This window comes from Herpailurus yagouaroundi, unplaced genomic scaffold, assembly GCF_014898765.1.
Source record: "Herpailurus yagouaroundi ecotype Mexico unplaced genomic scaffold, PumYag 191, whole genome shotgun sequence".
Taxonomy (NCBI): Eukaryota; Metazoa; Chordata; class Mammalia; order Carnivora; family Felidae; genus Herpailurus; species Herpailurus yagouaroundi.
The window spans coordinates 1,047,677-1,069,594 of record NW_024412422.1 but is presented as its reverse complement, the minus strand read 5'-3'; the positions used below and the strand labels follow the sequence as shown (position 1 = coordinate 1,069,594).

Genomic DNA, 21,918 nt, shown 5'->3' with positions numbered 1-21,918 from the left:
CTATCGTTGCCTGTATCAGTACTCCATTCCTTTTTATTGCAGAATGGCGCTCTGTCGCATGGATGAACGTGTTATGTTTATCAGGCACATCCAAGTCTTTATACAGACATGTTCTTATCTCTCTGGAATAAATACTTAAAAGCAGGGCTGCTGGGTCATGTGGTACGGGTGTGTTTAACTTTTTAAGAAAGTGTGAAACTGTCTTCCAGGGTGGCCAAACCATTTCACATCCTCACCAGTGGAGTGTCTGAGGGTTCCCATTTCTCCATATCCCCACCAACAGTCGTCACTGTGTACCTTTCTGGTCATCACCATCCTGGTGGGCATGAAGTGGAACCTCAATGTGGTTTTATTATTTTTTTTTTTAATGTTGATTTTTTAGAAGGTGCAAGTGGGATAGGGGTGGAGACAGAGGATCTGAAGTGGGCTCTGTGCTGACAGCAGTGAGACTGATGTGGGGCTGGAACTCACAAACTGTGAGATCATGACCAGAGCCTAAGCTGAACGCTGAACCGACTGAGCCACCCAGGTGCCCCCTCACTGTGGTTTTAGTTTACATTTCCCTATGACCGTGAGCATCTTCCCACGCGCTTCTTAGCTACTTGTATTTCTTTGGTGAAGTGTCTATTCAAATCTTTTGCTCATTTTATTTTATGTTTAATTTTTTTAATGTTTATTTATTTTTGGGACAATGCGAGAGACAGAGTGCAAGCAGTGGAGGGGCAGACAGAGACAGACACAGAATCTGAAGCGGGCTCTAGGCTCTGAGCTGTCAGCCCAGAGCCTGGTGGGGCTCGAACTCACGAACTGTGAGATCATGACCTGAGCCGATGTCGGACGCTTAATCAACTGAGCCACTCAGGCACCCCTATCTTTTGCTCATTTTAAAAAACTGGCTTGTCTCCTTAGCACTGAGGTCTAAGAGTTCTCTAATATGCTCTGAATACAAGTCCCATATCATGTATATATGGTTTGTAAATATTGTCTTCTATGCTGTGGCTTGTCAGGGATTTCTTGTTTAGTTTTGCAGCATCAGTGGGACAGGTCAATAGCACAGTGCCTGTCCTCTGTCCTCCTAAGAGGGACGATGAGGACTTGTTTGGAGTGCCATGCTGAGAGACACAGTATGTGCCACCCTGGACTGAAATGCAACCAGCCCTCACTGATCTGACAGCTTGAGTAGCTGAGAGGCGTTCCCCGCCTGGGAGGGGAAGGATGAAAAGGGTAACCAGTTAGCTGTCAGCAGCCAAATCTACTCTACTGGCTGGGTCAAAGTGCTCCCTGCAGCCCTCCTTGCCTGGAACTCAGGCTGTATTTCCTGGCTACAGAAAACTCCAGCGCCTGCAATTACAAGACCCACCTGCAGGGGGCAACTCACCAGCTCACACATCCCGTCCACAGACCAAAGAAGGCAACGGTCCACTCTGGGTATCAGCCAGCACAGGACCTCACCCGGTTAAGGGCCAAAGGCACCTGATGATATTCTGAGCCACAACCCTGGTTCCAGGGTCCACAGCCTCCAGCTTGGTGCCCTGTCACCTTCTTCCTCAAAGTAACCACTTACTTGAACTCTGCTTAAAGCCGCTGGCGGAGTGGACGATGACATTGAGAAATCCATAGAGCCCCGGAGATTCATCATCTGCGCAAGAGACCAAAGAGGTGAGCATCGTTCTCCTGAGGGAGGCAAATGACAGGCTGTGCTTCAAAATCAACCCTCAATGGGAGGGTTTGCCATTTGCTCAGCATGGGGCCAGGTGATGTCATGAGCCAGAAACACAACCATTGTAGCCTCTGTCTCAGGGGTCTTAGGATCTGAGTTGGGTTTACAACACAGGCAGACCAGGGACTGGGTTGAAACACAGTAAGGTTCTCAGGACAGGAGAGGGGAAGGGTAGGGTATGTCATGTGACATGCATGTTGTCATGTGAGGAGTGGCATGTGACATGTGTGCATGTGCACAAGCACATACCTATGAGCGGGAATGAGTGTACATAAGTGTGTGTGCAAGTGAATGCAAAACACAGCATGACCAAAGGTGTGGGTGGGAAGTGCCTGGCTGGGAGGACAGGGGTGCAGGACCAAACCCAAAGCACAGAGGATCCGAGATGTGTCATGTGACCAGGCACAAAGTCATGGGGACAGACCACCTCTGACCCATCCCATCTACCCCTGGGAGGGGCCAACAGGCCCTATGCAGCACACACATTCTGTCAGGATGAAAACCCATGGTCTCACAGACAGTGCTGGCAGCAGAAAGGGACAGCAGCCCTTGTGAGGACAGCCCACCTTCTTTGTTGATGGTCAGTGGAATGCTGTGGACGGTCTGAAGTTTGACACACGAATTGGTCAACATCTGCAGCTCCACGGATGTTAGGGAGAAGCTTTTGAAACCTGAAGAAAGTGGAACCCAGGTACATCAGCCAGCCAGTCTGCATGGCTCCTCAGATTCCAGGGACACCCAGAGGGCCTTCTCCAATGTCCCTGCGCTGGACCTGTACCACACCCTGGTGAGGAGCTGTGATGGCCAGGAAGGGGTGATCTGCTCCCACGAGAGGAGCTGGTAAGTGGCCAAGCAAGGTGTGGCTTTGGCCCAGGCTGGGTTTGGCTGGTGGGGACGGGATTAGCATAATGCTTGCAAACCCATGAGCTGGCCAGGCAACTGTGAGAGGTGACCTGCAGAACCTTCCTGTGGGGTATCCCCCCCCAGACACCCAGTACAGCCCTGCCCTGCACTCTGCTAATGAGGGCTCCCCATCCCCACCCGGTGAGGAAAAGGGGTTTATTTCTGTTACGGTGCTGAGCAGAGAATAGATGCTGACATGCTGCAAATGGTTGGGGTCCCCTGGTTACAAAAGGAAACCCGGGACATGAGCATGGATGGGCAGGGCAGCAGGCACCGGCCATCAGAGCTGCCAGGAGTGCCTCGTCCTCCAGGACACAGGGGCACTGTGGGGGTGGCGGTGGGGGGAACTGGCTCAGCACATGCACGGATGATAAGCTTGGGGGGTAGGGAGCTCAGGACAGGGCAGAGGCATGTAGGGCTCCCAGTCCACCTGGGACATGGTGCTCAGCCTGGCTCTCTCTGCAGACACTCTCAGAACAGTGGGCACACAGAGTGCACATGGGAACCTCTTAACAAGACGGCTCAGGAATCCCAAACTATACAGCTGGGGGGCAGAGGAAGGAAACAGGACCTGTGGCAAAGTCTCTCTTCCCACCCCTGAAGACGGCCAGTCAGAACCAGGGGCAGCTCTGAGCTTGGGAGAAGCAGGAAAGAACAGCTAAGAGAGGGAAGCGCCCAGGGAATGGACTGCCCCAGACAAGAGCAAGCACCCTATCCTAAGAGTGGTCAAGTGCTGGCCCCTCAGATAGCGGAGAGGGGCCAGCACAGTGTGGCTGTTCAGGCTGGTCCAGCCAAGAGCTCCTTTGGCAATGGCACCTGCTGAGGGGACAGGCAAGAGTGCAGGGAGAGCCACAGGGAGCAGGCAGGTTCAGGAGGCAGGCAGGGCATTGGGGGAAGGCATGGGTGGGGGGGGTGGTGGGAAAGAAGGGTTCATAGGGGAGGTCCCAAAGCGGGCGGGGGCGCTGCCCAGGGTCTGGGGGGGAGCCCTTGGAACGGGGGTACAGGGGGTAGGGCCCTGGCAGGAGCTCCTGACCAATTTATTTTCTGAATCAGAGCTCCCTGTAGCTTCTCACTTGGATAAGAGTGCCACTGCCCAGCTCCTTAGGAAGAAAGAAAAGGCTTGAAACCACAGGAGGAGATGAGCATCCAGGCCTGAGGTTCTAAGCCTCTACATGCGGATGCCACTTACACTTCTTCTGCTGCTCCCGGATGTTCTCTCTCCACTCAGCACGCTCATAGTCAGATGAGATGAGGAATGTGTAACTCTAGGGGGTGAGAAGGAGAATACACCCCGGTTACCTCCACTGCAGCTCAGGCACCCACATAGAGTCCTGCAGTGCACCCCTCCAAGGCACACCTTGGGGCCAGAGACTGGCTGGAGCCTGGTGGCTGAGTGTGCTCACGGCTTGGCTCATGCTTCTGGCACTCTCCACCCTTCCTGCCAGCTGGGCTTCAGGCCATAGCTCCTGTGCCCTGGGCAGCTCTGCCTCTGGCACCAGCCCCCCTGCCTGGACTGCCTGGGCCAGGGCATGACATGTTGTAGCTTAGGGGCCACAGAGAAGGTTAGCAGGTGGGATCTGCAGAGGCCGATGCCACTTTGACTGACCACCTGTGTCTAACACACAAGCCCTGAGCTGCGACCCAGAGACAAGGTTCCTGCAGAGCCCACCAGCTGCCTCTGCTAGCTGCACGCTGACAGCTATGTGTGATGACCACAGCCCCAGAGGGAGAGGACCGGGCTCCAGATGGCACCAGGAGCCAGACTCAGGAGAGAAGGTACCTCTCAGGTTCACAAGGTCCCTGGACAGAATCCCTGTACAAAGAGCCCGGTCTGCACAGATCTGTGAACCCCCTGCCCTATTTGAACTTCTTGGAGACGCTGTGACCTCCCAGCTGTGGGGGTTGAGCCAGCTGTCAGTCAATCTGGGGGGCTCCGGCCTAAAGCACCAGTCAGAGGGACACATGGGCCTGGGTGCGCTATACTGAACAAGTGTCTCTTGGCATGGGAACATTCTCTAGAAGAAGAGGGCTGCTGTTGTAGAGGCCACACAGGAGCCAGAGACCACAGCTGCCACACAGCTGGGTGGTGAGTCTCGGCCACAGCACAGTGAGATTCTAGATAGACGGGAGCCAGGGGCACTCACCTTGCCATTGCGGTTGTGCACCCTGAAGGCCATGCTGGGGGACATAAGCAGGAGCAGTGACTCTTGCTCTGAAAGCTTCTTCTTCAGCCTCTCGATGGCCTTGCTGCCCTTGTTTGCTCTCTGTGGGGAGAGCCACATGATCACATTTCCATTCTGGGGGCCCCTTGTTACCCGTTCCTGCCTGGCCCAGTCCCACTGCCCCCAGTGCCTCCCTCAACCTGCTTGGTTTGTGGTGTAGTAGGCCAGCAGGTGGGTGAGGGTTGAGGAGACCCCTGTCCTGCTGAGCCCACCTCAGCCAGGCATCCCCGAGCTGAAGCCCAACCTTCTGGGGACCCACTTTGTCTGTGGCCACCACATAGTACCTGCTCTGGCCGGGCCTAATCCTACACTTGAATGCCCCATCTTCACTGCTCCTCAAGTCTTGTAAACCTCTCCAGAAACAATTGGGGGACGGTCTAGGGTGGGCTGAAGGGGCTGTTCCCCCACCTGGAATGCTGTCTCCATTAGGGCAGCTGAACACCCCTCCTACCCCCCATGCAGGATGGCTCCAAGCTTGACGGCGGGCTCACAGGGGTCCCAGCAGGCCCCAGGCTCCAGGTGTGGGTCAGATACTTGTGTGCAAGGGGCTGCTGCCACTCAAGCTGCAGAGCCCAGCCTTGCTCCTTTCCAGCTGGTCTCACCTTCTCTCTCTGGATATCGTTCTTGATCTGGGATATCTTGATCTTCATGGCATCCAACTCCTCGTCCAGCACCAGGGGGATGTTGGGAGCCGCCTCCGACTCATCCACTGTCTGGAAGCTGAGATCCGTGAGCGGGATGTACCATTTGCAGTCATACTGCTGGGTTTTGCTGAGTGAGGAAACCACACGTTAACACTCTGCTTTCCTTCGCTAACGTCATTGTTTTCAAGAGCCGGGAAACCCCAAGTTTGGGGCTTGCGCAGTTTACCTGAACTTAAAACCTAGCTTGTGGTCCATGTAGCAGGCTGGCATAAGGCCATCGGCAGACGCTGGTGACCCTGGGAATGGGCACTCTGCACATGTGACTTAGGCCAGGTCCACCTTATCCTGGGCTGATGGTGTCAGCTCCCTGACGTGGGAGCATATCGGGGAATCCACTGGCAGGACAGGACTGCAGACACCCACCGAGCTGTAGAGTTTGAGGGGCTACAGATCTACCAGGGGTAATCCTCTGCCTTGACAGAAGGGGAAACTGAGGCTCTCTTCTGAGGTAACTGATTTAAATCTGCTCAGAACGGGGGAAAGAGACTAGCTCTGGTCTTTCCCAACATAACCTTCTTTCCTCCATTCCAGCTGGTGCAACCTGCGTGATCTGAGTCCCAGGAAGAGGTGTGTGTGTGTGGTGGGGGAGCACCTGCAGCCTAGGCTGAGAACAATTTAGAAGCTCTCACAGGTATGGGGAGACAAAATACAGTGATGGTCTAGTGATACCGGCCCCACTCTGCCAGCCTGTACTAGACCCTGCAGCTCCCTGTCCTGCCACTTACTCTTCCTGGGTCATGACATGACAGTTGCCCAACAGTACCTTGTCAGGTAGGTCCCCCTTTTTTTCTTTTAATGTTTACTTATTTTTGAGAGAGAGCTAGAGATAGAGCACAAGTGGGGGAGAGGCAGAGACGGAGACACAGAATCTGAAGCAGGCTCCAGGCTCTGAGCTGTCAGCACAGAGCCCGACGTGGTGCTGGAACTCATAAACCTTGAGATCATGACCTGAGCCAAAGTTGGACGCTTAACCAACCGAGCCACCCAGGCACCCCGATCCCCCTTTTATCTATAGGAGGCAATAGGCTGGTCACTGATCCTGAACTAGACTGTCTCCAGGTTGTTAATGATGATCTTTAACCCTGAGCCTGGCATCATGGCCAGTTGGAAACAATGTAACTTAAAGAGTATATCCTGACCAAATAGTTACACAACTCTTTAGGCTCATGTCACAAGAGAAAAACAAAAGCCAGGTTTCGTCCATCCGTGAAACCCACCCTGTCCTCCTGACCCCAAGACCCTTCCCACCCGGCAGGATGGGCGCCATGTAGTCACTCACCCTCCACTCTGCTTCTTCAGCTTGGTGCAGAGGAGCAGGTCGGTGAACAGGAAGACGTGGCGCAGCTTGCGGGCCCCCTCTACCAGCTCCACCATGAAGCTGTCCTTTAGCAGCTGCCGGTGCTATAGGGGGGGCAGGGGGATGGTGCGGGCTCGAGTTAGGGCAGTGGGCCAACAGGGGGGCAGGCCCTCACACCCTCAGCCTCCTACTTTCAGGCCCACTCTCCAGTGCTCCCTCTGTCTCAGCGAACACTACACTACACTACACTTTCCTCTTTGTTCAGTAAAGTTTCTTGAGTGGATAGAGTACCAGCCATTGGCTTGGAGGCTGGGGAGGGGGAACACCATAGCTACGTTGATGGCCTGCAGAGAAAATGATGGCAGGAAAAACCCCTGTGGGCAGGGCGGTCCACGCCTCTCCGAGACAGCAACTGGAGACCCAGAATGGGCAATAGGCCAGCCATGTGAAGGACATTCTTGTAGAGGGACCATTATAGCCCAGGCCTGTGGCTAGAAGAGCTTGGTGCTCCAGGCATGGGTGGGGCAGCCTGGTGAGTGGAGAGGAGGTGGGCCCAGAACACTTTAAGGGGGCAGCCCCGACAATCATGGTAGAGGTTGGACTTAGTTTTCCGTTTTTGTTTTTTAAAGTTTATTTATTTATTTTGAGAGAGAGAGAAGGTGTGAGTGGGGGAGGAGCAGAGAGGAGAGAGCGAGAATCTCAAGGAGGCTCAGTGCTACCAGTGTGGAGCCCGATGCAGGGCTCGAACCCACAAACTATGAGATCATGACCTGAGCTGAAGTCAGACGCTTAACCAACGGGGCCACCCAGGTGCCCCTGGACTTAATTCGAGGGCAATAGGAAGCTGAGTAGTGTGCCTACAGATGGGACTCCATGCTCTAATCTTTCTAAGGTCAGTGCCCACTGACAGAAGCCCACATAGGATGCCTGGATTCCGACAGCCTGAGTCTGAGGTGACCTTCGCGGGGTCCACTGGACCTAGACCTAGAAGGGGGATGCGAGGCACTAGCCCACCAGCAAGCTACACGCCTCTGCACCCGGGTACTTCATCTGAAAGACCAGAACATTCCCACTGGGTCACACAGCTCCAGGGGTGGCTGAATGCCGTGAATGGCACACCAAGGTAAGTCAGTAATTCATCTGAAAAACAGTGCCCAGAACCTCATGTGGGTCAATGCCGTGCCATGCCAAGGACACAAAGACAGGATGAGGGGCTGACGTGGTGAGCCTTTCCTTTCCCCGAGCACATTCCAAGTATGCTGTGCAAGCAAGTACATGGCCTGATCATTGGATGGGATCCCCAGAACACCCTGTGGGCAGGTCCTTAGGCCCATTTCACAGGTGAGAAATGGGAGCCTCAGATAGGTTTACCACCTGTCCCAGGCAGCACAGTGAGCGAGCAAGCAGCAACGCTGAGCAGTCTGTCCTTGGGAACTCACAAGCCCAGGGGAGAGAGACCAGGTGCTTAGAGGCAACCCAGCCAGTCTGGCTCCAGGGAAGGCCCCCCAGAGAGGGTGACTCTCCACTTCTCACTGTGATGGCCAGGGAAGGGTCTGGAGGATCAGGTATATATATAAGAGTGGGCAAAGACCCATAGCATCGCCCCAGCAAGAGGCATCTCCAACGCCCCGTGAACTTGGCAGGCCCACACGCCTGGCTCCGCTGCGACCTGCAGCCTCAGAGTTGTCTCGGGGAGTATCTGCCTCCCTGAACTTTCCCATACTCTCTGCGAGAGCTGGAGCCAGTAGGGCTGCCCAGAAGCAAGTATAGCTTGGGCTGGGCCCCAACACTCCCAGGTGCAAAGGCCACACGTCATTGTCGCATTCAGCTTGGCTCACAATGGCCAGCTGGGTCCTGGCTACAGAGAGCAAATGATTTAAATGGGAGAGCATGAGTGGAAGGGCTGGAAGGCTGCCTGTGTGCCAAGGCCATGACTCATTGTCACTCACCCTGTGCCTGCCAGCCATGGGCAGACAGCCCACCTGGCATTGACACCCACAGGAAGCAAAAAAGTGTGCACCTGGAGAAATGTCCACACAGAGCTGGAGACCCTGGGGTAAACCTGACTGCTGGGTCCTCACTGGGGAGCAGGTCTGAGACGGGTCCTGGGACCCTGAAGTCCCAGAGGAATGAGTGGACACATGCCCCCTCAGCAGGGACAGGACAGAGGGTCTTCCAGCCCAGGGGGCAGGGACCAAGGGACCTTCTGTGATGAAACATGGATCCTTTCTCCATACAAAGGGGCTGAGCTTCTGGCCACCACCAGCAGAGGGCCCCCTATGTCCAGCTCAGAAGTAGACTCCTCCCCTCTGCCAACAGGTCAGAAATGCCCAGAATCCAAGCAGTGACCACCCTCCACACACCAGCTGCCCACCTTTTCTCCCTGCGAGGTCCTGTTGCTCACACATTCAGCTGCAGTGTCACATTCATCCTCCACAGGATCATTGAGTGTCACCCTGGTGCTTGTGGCAGCCCACACACCTGCCTTGCTGTGTTGAGAGGACATATGGCTGGCTGACTGTGGGGAGCACACAGGTGCCCCGAGGGCTCAGACTGCAGCCCTGGGAGGCTGTGATGGGCTGACCCTGTTCTGATACTGTGACAGTCGCCAGGCCCCTCCCCATGAACGCTTGCCTGTGTAAACCCTCATCTTTCTATGAGAAATCCCAAAGCTGAGGGCACCCTGACACTTCCCCCGAAGCATCCCAGTCCAAACCCTGCTCTGGGCCACACTCTGTCTCCAAGGGCCATGCAGAGCATGTGAATCATGCGTGTCACCTGCCAGACCCTGGCAGCATGGGTGGTGAACAGCAGTGGCTCTTCAGAGTAAGGCTCATTCACTGTGAGTTTTCCCTGTCATGTCAGTTGGCCTCCCTCCCGAGGAGGCACAGGCCTTGCTTCTGAACCCCAGTCCACCCTGGGTCTTGCAGCATGCCCAAACAGAAAATACCCAGCCAATGGGCAGGAGGGGGTTCCCAGCCCCAAGAAAACAGGCCCCCAATTACCATGCTGGCAGATCCACAAAGGGAGTCTGGACCCTGGCACAGAGACCAGAGCCAAGGGAACAGGAGGGCAGCAGACTGATGGAGTGTGAGGGAGATGGGGGCTGGACATCACTCTGTCTCTATCCATATTTCCCCAGGCCCAGGGGTGGACCTGAGGCACAGACTCTTAAGGCTGGTGGTCCCATCCTGATGCACAGTCTAGGGCCCTGACCCCTGGGTAGATGCCACATCTTGACTATGGAGGTCAGCCAGCCTGGGCCTGGGATCAGCCCTGCTCAGAGCCCAGCTCTAAGCCATACGCTGAGGAAGGATCCTGCTGCTGAAACAGGCCCATGAAGAAACAGCAACAAATCCCCATCTGCACCCACCCAATTTCAGGAAAGAGAGAGGCCAAGGGTAGATGATCGTGGAGGAGGACAGAAATGAAAGGAGGGATGGACAAGCTGCGGGTCCAACAGAGAGCTTGTGAGGGGATGCTCGGCCCTTTGATCGAGGCATCTGAGAGGCTGCTGGACCCTATGGCCATCACTTGGGTCTCTTCTCAGAACCCTGGCTTCTGCAGGGACACCCTGACAGCCCACATGGGACCAGTGTAGAGCCAGGAGACCTGTGCCTGCCCAGGAGACAGCCCCCTCAAAAATGATCACGAGCCCTAACCCCAGGCCCTCAGAACCAGTACGACTTCCAGTCTGGCCCACCTGTCAGGTCCTCCAGGGGCCACAGGCAGGGCCACAGCCTGGGCTGCACCTGGGTCACAGTTCCATAGCACTGTGGGCTGTGGTCTAAAGATGGTATGACGTCAAGTGGCTGGTAAGGACTGTCCCTTTGACTCAGCATCTCATGCAGAGCAAACACGCCTAGGTAGAGCTGTAGGGAGAGAGCTAGAACCCGCTGGACCCCAGGACAGGGTAGCATGATGCTTCTTGAGGTCTGAGGGACAGTGACTCAGAAGAGCCAGCTTGCTGGGCCCATAGGAATGTGTGTGAAAGAGAATCCATGTGTCTCTGTGTCTCTTTGTGTGCATCCCCAAGTAGGCAGGCATGTTTGTGTGTGTGTGTGTGTGTGTGTGTGTGTGTGTGTGTGTGTGCGTGCGTGCGTCCCTGTTGGTGTGTGTCCAACTAATCTCTTTGTGTGCCCCATGTATATATCTCTGTGTGTCCCCTGTGTGTATCCCTGTGTCTGTGACCACATGTGTGGGTCATGTTCCTGTGTTTCTGTATGTCCTTCTGTATGTTTCCATGCCCCTGTGTGTCCCAACCTATGTGTCCATGTGTATGTGTCCCCCATATATGTCTGTGTGTGTGTTTGTGTTCCTGTGGATATCACAATGTGTGTCCCCTCGTGTGCATGTCTTTGTGTGCACTCTGGGGCACCGTAGTGGTGGCAGGAGGGAAGGCACTCCCCTTGGGAGTGGGGAACACCCAGGTGGGGAACACCTGCTCGAAGGGACAGCATTGCCTCCTTGAAAAACTAACATCACCCCGCCAGGGAGTGAGGTGTCTGGAGCCGCTGCTGTGCACCTTCACTGCCTGTGGCCCATCCTCTTCTCTCTGCAGGGATAATGCTGGCTCAGCCGCTTCAGTTTTCTGAGCCTCAGTTTCCTTAAACATAAGAAGGGATGCAAATACCTGCCTGGTGGCATTTTTTAGAGGATTAAATGGGCCCCACAGGGGGCTATTGGTACTATAAGCCAAGTCCTCTGTAGGTACAGGCCTTGTGTTGAGAGATGCCCTATCGTCGTTGGGCCTCCCACAGTTGATGATGACTCTGAGTGGGGAAGGTACCACCACCCCCATTTCTACAGACAAGGAAACTGAGGATAGTGAGGTACATCCTGTGTCCACAGTCTTCTGAGGACGGGCCCCTCCTTCCCCAGGGGTCTTCCCCTAGGCTGGCCGGCCTCCTCCAGCTGTCATCTGGGCAACATTGGCCCTCACCCCTAGACAGAGCCCATTCAGGGAAGACCCATCTGGAAGAAGTGCATTGTTATGGACTGATGTTTGTGTCTACTCCAAAATTCATATGTTGATGCCCTAACCCTTAATGTAACAGTATCCAGAGGCAGGGCCTTTGGGGTGATTAGGTTTAGGTGAGCCCGTGAAAGTGGGAGCCTGTGATGAGACTGGTGTCCTTATACGAAAAAGAAGACAGAGATCTCTCCATGTGCATGCTGTGAAGAAAAGCCATATTGGTACACGGTGAGAAGGGAGCCATCTCCAAGCCGGGAAATAGGCTCTTACCAGATCCTGAGCACACACCTTGACCTTGGGACTCCCAGCCTCTAGAACTGTGAGAAATGAACACTGTTGTTTAAGCCCCTAGTTGATGGTATTTTGTCATAGCAGCTGAGCAGACTCAGACACATGAAGAAGCTAGAGCCCAAGGTTCCATGGAGGGGGTACTGGGAAGTTTCCTCAGGTACAGGAACTGGAGTTTAGTGATAAACCTGTAGGGCCTTGCCAGGTGAGACCAAGAAGGGTTGCCAAGGAGGGCACAGGTGGGGGCAGAGAGAAGAAGGAAGATGGTCAAGGCAAGGACCAATGAGGCATCAGTTGCTGGCTGAGGATGCCTGGCTTGGCTCCAAGCAGGGCCGGATTTAGCATGTTTGGCCCTGGAGGAGGCCAGGGGCCCGAACCTCCATTCCCATGCCCCCAGAGCAAGACCTGAACCTGGGGATAGCTGGCTGCATGCCAGCGACCCAGCTGACATTGCCCATCAGAGCAGCCCTGGCTGTGGGGTAACTCAGTGGGGTGTGGAGGTTCAGAAGATGGAAGAAAAAGTGTCCCCAAAACAACATACCCGGCAGCTGAGTGTGTGCTGAGGGTCCTGCCTGACCCTCCTGCCCTCACACCTGTTCGAGGGCTCTCAGTACCTCCCTGCAGAACACGCCTCCACTCCCTGGTCCCTGAGAAAGCCTCTTGTTTCCCATGCCCTGGAGAGACACCTCATAAGACAACTGATCGGGGAGGATGAAATCAGAGCATGACACAGCCCGGAAAGGACAGGAACCTGCTGGGTGGAGAGCGGGGTGAGCCTGGGAAGCACACTGCTGATTCATAGCAGTAATGTTCACTGAGCACTTGTTGGGTGCTGGGACCTGTGCACAGAGCGCTTCATAAAACATCTCCTTTCATTTGGCAGGACTGTCCCAGGCAGCAGGTTCCAGCTCCACCACTTGTTGGAGAAGGAAAGGCTCAGAGAGGTAAGTAACATGCCCAAATTCCTAGAAGAATCCAAACCTGGGCCTGGACAGGTTGACAATCCAAGCTCCATTTACAAATATTTATGAAGGGTTGAGAAAAGACCCAGACATGGAGCACTGGCTTTGCCCTTATGGGGCTCCTATGTTGTGGACATCCTTTGAAACTGTGGACAGCACATGGTCTAGGCTCACCCCAATCCCACAGCTGAGCAAGCTGTTGCTCAGAGGTGAGTGGTATTGCTGAGGTCACATGCCATGTCTGATGGCACTGGAACCCCAATCCCTATGCTGTCTTCACCCCCACCCCCTTCCCACAGCATCTCTTGCAAACTCTGCCAACAGGGTCTGCAGTCTCCAATTCTCTAATCCTCAAGCAAGAGCCCTCTCTTCTCCTCTGCCTGAGCCTCACCACCTCTCGTCCTCAGCCTGCACCAGTGACATTTCCTCAGCGGCTCCTATTCGGCCTGCCCACCTGCCTTCTTCCATGAGGGGCATTTGGGAATCTGGGTAGAGAATGGTTCCAAGAAGTGGCTGGCTGTTGGGAAACAAAACACCCACACGGAATCATCCCATTTGTGTCCCAGCCTGAGTTGGGGATGCCGGGCAGCACAGGGTGCAGCGCTAAGAACAGGCAGGCAGCCACATGGAGGAAATCACTTGGCAGTGTAAAGTTAATTCAGCTAAATAAATGAGCACCTACCTGCTAGCCCACAGGACCCAGGCCTGGGAAGAAAAGTGCCAGCAGGATCCCTTGGTCCTGACTGGTTCCTGGGAGCCTGAGAAGGGTATCCTCCTGGGATATGCTTGCTACTCACAGCCCCTGGGGTGCCAGGGTGAGAGCATGCAGGCTGGTGACAGCATGTTCCAGCCACAGTTTAGTGTCAAGGAGACTCCTGTAATGCTGCCCAAAGTCACTCTTCCTCAAAGAACACAGCCCTGGAGCTGTGGGGACTGGCTGAAAAGGATGATGAGATCATAGAAGCCATAGCAGGGCCTGGGGCTGTTGGCTCTGCTCAGGGCTCACACTGGGGCATCTCCACAATGCCCTGACTTACTCAGGTTGAGCAGATGGAGACAGGCCACTTCCCAGGGGACCAGCAGTGACTGTGGGAATATCTCCAAACACCCAAGCCAATGGAGGTACCTCTCCTCTCCCTAGAAACTGCTGAGAGAGCTAGAAACAGAGACACCCCCCCCCCCCCAACCCCTATTCACCGACATGTTCCCAGCAGGAGAAGCAGGGGAAGGGGCTCCACTCAGTGCTTAAGACTCTAGTAGCATCCTGAACCAAAGGGGCACATTCTCCTCCTTGTGACCACCTATGCCCAGGTAGCTCTTCATACATGGACCAGAGGAGGGGTGGACATTGGTTCAAAGGAGTGCCAGGGAAGAGTGGGAGGTGACGATAAATCATAACACACCTGTGATGAACACAGGTGCCAGGGCACATTTGGCCTCACATCCTGGGTTAGCTACTTAGTGGCTGTGTGACTGTGGCCAATTTCTTCAACCTTTCTGAGCTGCAGTGTCCTCACCTGGAAAATACCTCCTGACTTCACAGAGTCATGAAGAGAACTCAGAAGCCCACTTCCTCTCTTCTTTTGGAAACTTGATATTCAATGTCATATACCAAATTTACAGACAGGAACACAGGAAAAAAAACAACAACAGGTATTTCCAAATCTCAGGTACTCCCCAGCTGCAAGTTCTAAGAGGAAGTAGCCCGCAGCTCCCACCCCTCCTGGGACCTACAGATTCCCTCCTGACTGGTGATGTAGAGGGTGCTCTCCCCACATCTACAATATGGACAGTGTCCATGTGGGGAAATCACCACCCCCTGCTTTTAGACAGTCCCTCAGAGGTCATGAGATCCTTTCTGCCTCACAACAACCCTAGGGAGGGGCCACAGGCCCTGAGTCACTGTCCTCAGAGAATATGGACACTCAGCAAAGAAATAGGGACTTCCCAAATCAATACCACTGGTAAGTAGTGGGCAGGACTAAACCCAGGTTGGGAGACTACCCTTATAACATCCTTTTTTTTTTAAGCTTTAAAATATGTTTTTATTAAAGAACTATAACCAAATGAGAATAAATCAAATAATAGTATTTTAAGAATAGCAAGTTTCCTCCATTTATTTCTTACTCCCAATTATACTTCCCAGTTACTCTCTTTCCCTATTTAATTCTGGCGATTTTATAATTTTGGAAGGTATGCTCATACCTCTGATCCTTGATTCACTGACTTGATTTATTCAATTTGTCGATTTGCACACTGATTCCTTGAGATGAAAAATTAGGACTTACCACACACTCCTGCCATCCTCATCCTTCTCTCCTCTTCATGTCTGATGCTTATCCAAGTAGCATCCTTTCTACCACACTGGGGACTGTAAGCTGGGTTGGGCAGCCTGAGAGGATACACTGAGGAGGACACTCAGGCTGCAGTCAGCTCAGAGTGTAAGTGCCCGACTGAATAGTGATGTCTGCTCCTGGAACGGTGGGGGTGGGGAGCATGAGTGTGGGCACCTGCTGTCATACTGGGCTGGCCACCACCACCCTTACCATGCGTGGGAGGGAGAGGAGGTGCGTGCGAGTCAGACTCACGGCGTTTCAGAGAGCATTTGCTTCTCTCCTCTCTCGCAGCTGAGGTACCCAGGTGATCCCTCCCACTGAGCAAGTATCATCAAAGCCAACAGGGCCAGATGCTGATGGGGGAGAGGGTGGGTACAGATAAAAGCCCTTGTCCTCATGAAGTGCCCACCCCCTACATATTTCCTGTCTGGTGGTCCTGAGACCCTGACCGTGGGTCCGCACGAAGGAAGCCTGTGATAACAGATGTGGGAACAAGGGCAGGGCTGCCAACTCCCAATTTTCCTCAATTCCCTAGGGCAGCTGCCTCCACAGATCTGAAGAGCAAGAAGGGATTTCTCTCCAGGGATCCTGAACAGCAGGATAAGGGGGCTGAGGTCAGACTCAGCATCATAAGAAAAGCTGAGAGGAAAAAGGACTCACACGTTTGCTTCCCAGGAGGACAGTGCTCTCATAAAAGAACAGTCGGCAAAGGAGACAGAGCAGGTGTCCTAGGAGCTGGGCACAAACGCACTCAGTATAAGTGGACTGGGCAGAAGCAAATCCCACATCCAGTTAGGGAGGCCAGAGCTTGGCACTCCTTCGGGGTCCCTAAACTTGGGGCAGGAGTGAACCAGGGGCAGGGCCCCATTGTTGCTTCAGGAAATGAGATCTGAACCCCCAGGTTCTGGCCATTGGACAGCTGGGTGTGGAAGTCTTAGGAGGTGCTGGGGACCCACTTCTGCCTTCTATGAGCTCAGAGACTGCTTCTGTATGTTGGCTGGCAGGGCTCTTTCCATAAACTGTGCCCCTTTGGGTGCCCAGGCAAGGTGGGCCTGCATTCCCATCCTGCTGTAAAAAGGAGGGACAGGCCCAGAGAGGAGAAGCAAGCATTGTCCAGGCTGCGTGGTAGTGAGTTCACAGCGATGCTGGCATTGGATCTCTATGTCGGCCTGGCTCCAGGCTCTGGTCAAGCACAGACGGTGGACTGGAGGGGATACGTCTCTCCTCCTTGGTCCTTCCTGGCCCAGGTCCACCAGGAGAAATCCCACCAAGCCTGTCACTCATGGTCAAGCCTGATGAGACTCTGGGCACATGGGAGCTTTCTGCTCAGCACTTAGGTACCACTTCCCAAAGAGGAGTGGGGAAGACAGATCTGAGAGTGGCCTGCCCACCAGCCCAGGCAGGAGGAGAAGAAACCCTGAGATGGGAGGGTCAGGCCTCAGTGCCGAGCACCTAGCACATGAACTGGAAGGAAGAAGTGGCTTTCAGTGGCAACTACATGCCAGCCATGTCCTGCCTGGGCTGTATGGCTCCTGTCCCTGCATAAGACCCCAGAGGCAGGTCAGCTTCCCTTGCCATGGTGCTACTTCTGATAATAGATGCTCATGCTTGTGTGGGGCGCCGGCCTCCAGATTTATACAACTCTGCTCTCTCACTAAATGCTGCCCGCTCAGGATGGCACCTGCCTAGCATCTCACTGGGCCCCTCCCAGAAAGGTCAGAGGCCACTGGGGCAGGCTGGGTCCATGCATTCTTAGCCCCTCTGTTCTATATCCTCTTATCAATGATGTGCAGGGAGATAAAGACCAGGGGTCTCTGTTAGGCAAGGAGGGAGGAGGAGGACGAAGGAGAATCCTCTTAGCTGAAGACAAGTCAGGCCTATAAACTGCATGTACCTCCCTTTCTTTTTTCCTTTTAATTCCTTAAATCTGATCATACGGATTTCCTGTGCTAGCTACCAAGTCTGTGTTATACCACTTTACTTTTACCAAAGACCTATGTTAGTATCTGTTTTCAGTAACAAAAATAAATCCGAAGATTTTCACTTTTACAAATGGTAATGGCTTCTTCATTTTACACCATTTCAGTTTACAAACGATTTTTGTTAAGTTTACTTATTTATTTTGAAGTAGAGAGAGAACGTGAGCAGGGGAGGGTCAAAGAGAGAGAGAGAGAGAGAGAGAGAGAGAGAGAGAGAGAGAGAATCCTGTCAGCACAGAGCCCAATGCAGGGCTTGAACCCATAACTGTGAGATCATGACCTGAGCTGAAATCAAGAGTTGGATGCTCAACTGACTGAGCCACCCAGGCGCTCCAGTTTACAAAAGATTTCACAGGAACACTCTACCTTTGGATAGCAGGGAAAACCTGGGACTGTTTTTTAATGAAAGAACACTGAGAAGGAACCATGTAGTTCCAGGCAGACAAAATGACATCCTCCTTCTCACCAGTCAGACCATGAGCTGACAAGGGTGTGAGGAAAAGAAGGGGTGCTGTGGATACAACCTGCCACGATGGAAGAAGAGGTAGCCAAGTGAGGCATGCAGCCCTGTAACTCCACCCTGACTCCCCACACATGGGATTTTTACCCTGCCAGCGTCAAAGACCCTCAAAGGTAACACATTTTCTGTGTTAGGCTGAATGGCAGGCACAGTCTGCCAAAGACGAGAAAGGTGCCCTGAATTCCCCCTGCTTGGTGGGGCAGGCTAGCAAACCCAGACCATCTCCAGTCCCGCTTACCTCTCCCTTCTTCACAGTCATGGACTGGCGGCGGGGCGTGATCTCCTCGTTGATGCTGGACAAGAAGTTCTGTGAGATACGTAGGGCATCCTGCAGCAGAGGGTGGTCTGGGTGGCTGGAGGGCGTGTGCTTCAGCAAGTCCTGTGTCGGGCGAAGAGAGGACTCAAATCAGAGACAGCACAGCCCAGGCCCCACCACTGTGTGCAAACTGTAGACACACACTGGGCAGACCCAGGGCCACCAGCTTGCCAAGCATCACCACCACCTCTAGACAGGCTAGGGCTATGCGGGTAGTGCTTGCACGAGTATCACCCCACAAGCAGGTCCTAAACCTAGACGGTGCTCCCATAAGCCCATGCTGTGTGCACGCTGCCAACAAGCGTTTCCACTCTCGGGAGCTAGGGCAGGATTCTCCATCTTCAGCCCTAACACTCTGGGTTGGATCATTCCTTGTGGTGGGGGCTGTCCTGTGCACTGTAGGATGTCAGCTCCCCATCCCTGGCCTCTACCCACTAGATGCTAGCTAGCACTCCTCTTCCTTTGCAGCTGTGACAAGCGACAATGTCTCTGACATGCCCCTAGGGGGCAGAATCAGTCTCCTCTAGGACCACTTGTCTGTGTAAAAGCTCAGGAGAAAAGCACCTGGCCTTCCTGGCTCCTCCCCCTTTAGAGACTGAACCTCTCAAATAAGATAAAAACAGAGAGGCAGGCAAACCATAAGAGACTCTTAAATATAGAGAACAAACTATAAGGGTTGCTGGAGGGGAGTTGGGCGGGAGCATGGTCTAAATGGGTGATGGGTACTAAGGAGGGCACTTGTTGGGATGAGCAGTGGGTGTTATATGTAAGTGATGAGTCACTGAATTCTACTCCTGAAACCATTATTACACTATATGTTAACTAACTTGGATTTAAATAAAATTAAAAAAAAAAAAAAAAGAATCGAGAGGGAAATGTTGACTTCTTCACCAGGAACGTGTATAATTTGTGCTCAAGGTCAACAGCACCCTGGTTCAGAGAAACAAACTCCACCCTGGAGAGAACTTAGCTCTCAAATCCCCCTTGGTGAGAACCCCCCTGCAGAGGTGAAACAAGTCTGGAGGAAGGTTCTGGTGTCAGTGGTCCCAGAACCCCCACACCACCCCGCAGGGTGGCTCTGTCTTCTCCCTATCAGGACGCTCAGCTCAGCGAGGGGACAGAATAAAGGCCTCCGACACTCCATTGGGTCACCTGCCAGAGCCTCCCAAACCACGCCTTTCATCTCCCTCTTAACTGGAGGAGAGTGAGGTATTATGAAATGTGCACTCGACAGAATGCTACATGGCTTAAATACTACAGGCAGAGCTGTTTGGGCTGAAGTAGGACAATATCTACCATATCATATTAAGAGGAAAAAGAAGCACAGTGTGGAACGATATGTATAGCATGATGCCTTCTGTGTAATTACAAAAAAAATGTTCAGGTATGTTGGCATGTGCATAAAAGATTCCCTGTGGTGCTGGCTCCTTTGTGGGGAAGAAACAGGAAAGGAAACCTCACACACTTTTGTGACTTGATTGTGAATTAAAAAAAAAAAAAAAAACCACGCATGTACAACTTGCTCTAAACATAAATGAAAAGGGCCACCTGGGCAGTAGGATTAGGAGCCATTTTTGTTTCCCCCACTGCCTTTAGGAGCAGCCCCACTGAAGTGTGCTCTCCCCATGCTCCCTCTCCCCAGGTTGCAAGGCCGTGGTCATCCTCACGGGCCTGGAATGCACCTGCTGTCTGTGTCCTCACCCCATCTACCTTGGAGGCTCGTTTCATGCACTGGGACCAAGAGGCCCTTCCTACGTGGGACAGGGCACTCCCTCCTTGCACTGCCTCCTACGAGAGCACCCAGGACAGCTCTAGAACCTGCTTTCTTCCCTGCCATGAGCCCCTCATTTCTGCATATTCAACAAAGGTATGTGGCAGGAAAAGGGGGAATGGCTGGGCAGCACTGACAAACATCAGTGTCAGGCCCAGAACAACAGAAGCCAAGAACCCCAGGGTGAGAAGGTCCCGGGTGGAGTGACTCACATGCAGAACCAGCGTGCTGCGCGTCACCCGGTCCACAGGCTTGTAGAGCAGGGCTGCAGAGAGATGGGCAGGGCAGGTGAGAGGTGGCCAGGCATGGAGAAAGCAGCACCAGACCACCCGCCTGCCTGTCCTTGCTGTAAGTGCTTGGGCTTAGGGAGCAGCCCAGCCCAACCTCCACATCCCCTGGGAACTACCCATCCCCAGTGACAAGGGCAAACAAACCCCAAACACCTAGAAGGCCAGGCACGTGGCTTTGAGATTTTGGTCCGTAACATTTAAGCTGAGTCCAGAGCTACTGGTCAGAACCCAAGTTGATGCTCCTCCCTCTGGAGTTGGGGAGGCCACCTGCACTCGGCTACAGATGGGCTGGCAAGGATGCCAACCCTGGCGGGACACCTGCTCTCTGGCCTGGTGGGTCCCCCAGAAGCAGACTGGCACACTGCTAGTGATGTCCATCTCGGCGCAGTTTGGAGGCCTGATTCTGAGGCTGGCAGAAACTAACTCAGCTTCCAACATAGCTCTTGGCTTTCAAGTGTTTTCAGACAGCTGGACTCCAGCAGCACAGAAACCCTGGCCAGCCTTGGCAGCCCCCACTTCTCCATGACGATGTCAAGCCCAGCCCATTACAGGCATGGATGCTTAGATGTGTTCTGACACAAGTCAGGTACATTTCCTCATGTGATTCCCACGACTACCATAAGACACGCATTGTTATTTATTCCCATTTTACAGATGAGATACTGAGACTCAGAGCATGGTGAAGGTCTGGTACCAGAGCCATGGCTGCTGTTCTCTGTTAACTATTCATGCTGTCCTAACAACCACAACTGAGAAGTGACTTATCAGTTCTGATCCCCTGCTCTTTGCCCAGAGTGAAGGAGGAGGCTGAACACACAGGCCTGGGAGCCTGATGACTCTGGCTTTATCCCTGCCTGGCCACTTAGGACCTGTGTTCCATATGGGTTACTTTCATTCTAAATCTGTTTTGTCATCTGAAAAAAGGGAAAACAAAATCTTCCTCACAGGGTTGCTGGGGAGAACATGATGACATTTTAAACGCCCAGCAGTGCCTGATTGGTGGGTGTTTGCAAAACCCTCCCATTCTTCCTGGTTGCTACTGTTGGTGGCAAGCTGGTCCTGCCTGTGTCCTTCCCCACCCTGCCATATCCAATGCCACTTTTTCCACATCCCTGCTCTCAGTATTGGAAGTCAGGAACAGCAAAGGAGCCAGAGGCTGACCCAACTGGGTGCCGTGTTTGTTTTTGCAGCCAATGCCCTATCCTCTCGCAGCAGCTGCCCCACAGGGAGCACGAAGAGGCCTCGGCATAGAGAACTCACTTTCCAAAGAGTTCTTGGTCGTCTGATCCTTGGCATCCTTGTTGCTTCTGGCTCTCAGGTTCTGCAAAGAGAAAAGCACATTTTCACACAGGACAACTGACGCGGCTTTGATGTAGCAGGACGTTCTGTGGTCAGAAACCTTTAGCAAGAAAACTCACCCTTCACTCACTGCAAAAAATCTTAGTTGAGGCAAGCCTTATGGGGCATCCTGGACCATAGCATGAAATACAGGATGGGCAGAACACAAGGCATGCCCTAGGTGCTGTAGGTTCATCTGGAACTGTTGATATTTGGGGATACTTGTTGATACTTCTCTTACTGTGGGGGCCTGTCTTGTGCACCTCAGGCCACCGAGCAGCATTCCTGGCCTCTATC

The 21,918-nt window shown here is 53.5% G+C and overlaps 1 protein-coding gene across 3 annotated transcripts in view; it reads right to left on the bottom strand.

The window, feature by feature from the left end:
• Window positions 1–21,918, bottom strand: part of BCR (BCR activator of RhoGEF and GTPase) — a 128,630-nt gene that overhangs the window by 23,603 nt on the left and 83,109 nt on the right. For all 3 annotated transcript variants that reach the window (XR_005781020.1, XM_040443543.1, XM_040443542.1), the window contains exons 6-14: window positions 21,544–21,604; window positions 20,206–20,258; window positions 18,145–18,285; window positions 6,829–6,950; window positions 5,448–5,616; window positions 4,768–4,887; window positions 3,813–3,888; window positions 2,287–2,391; window positions 1,565–1,639 (exon numbers count right to left, since the gene is read on the bottom strand). Coding sequence is in view for 2 of the 3 variants with exons in the window: in XM_040443543.1 (XP_040299477.1) it covers window positions 1,565–1,639; window positions 2,287–2,391; window positions 3,813–3,888; window positions 4,768–4,887; window positions 5,448–5,616; window positions 6,829–6,950; window positions 18,145–18,285; window positions 20,206–20,258; window positions 21,544–21,604 (922 nt within the window). In the remaining variant the exon portion in view is untranslated. The remainder of the gene's footprint in view (window positions 1–1,564; window positions 1,640–2,286; window positions 2,392–3,812; window positions 3,889–4,767; window positions 4,888–5,447; window positions 5,617–6,828; window positions 6,951–18,144; window positions 18,286–20,205; window positions 20,259–21,543; window positions 21,605–21,918) is intronic.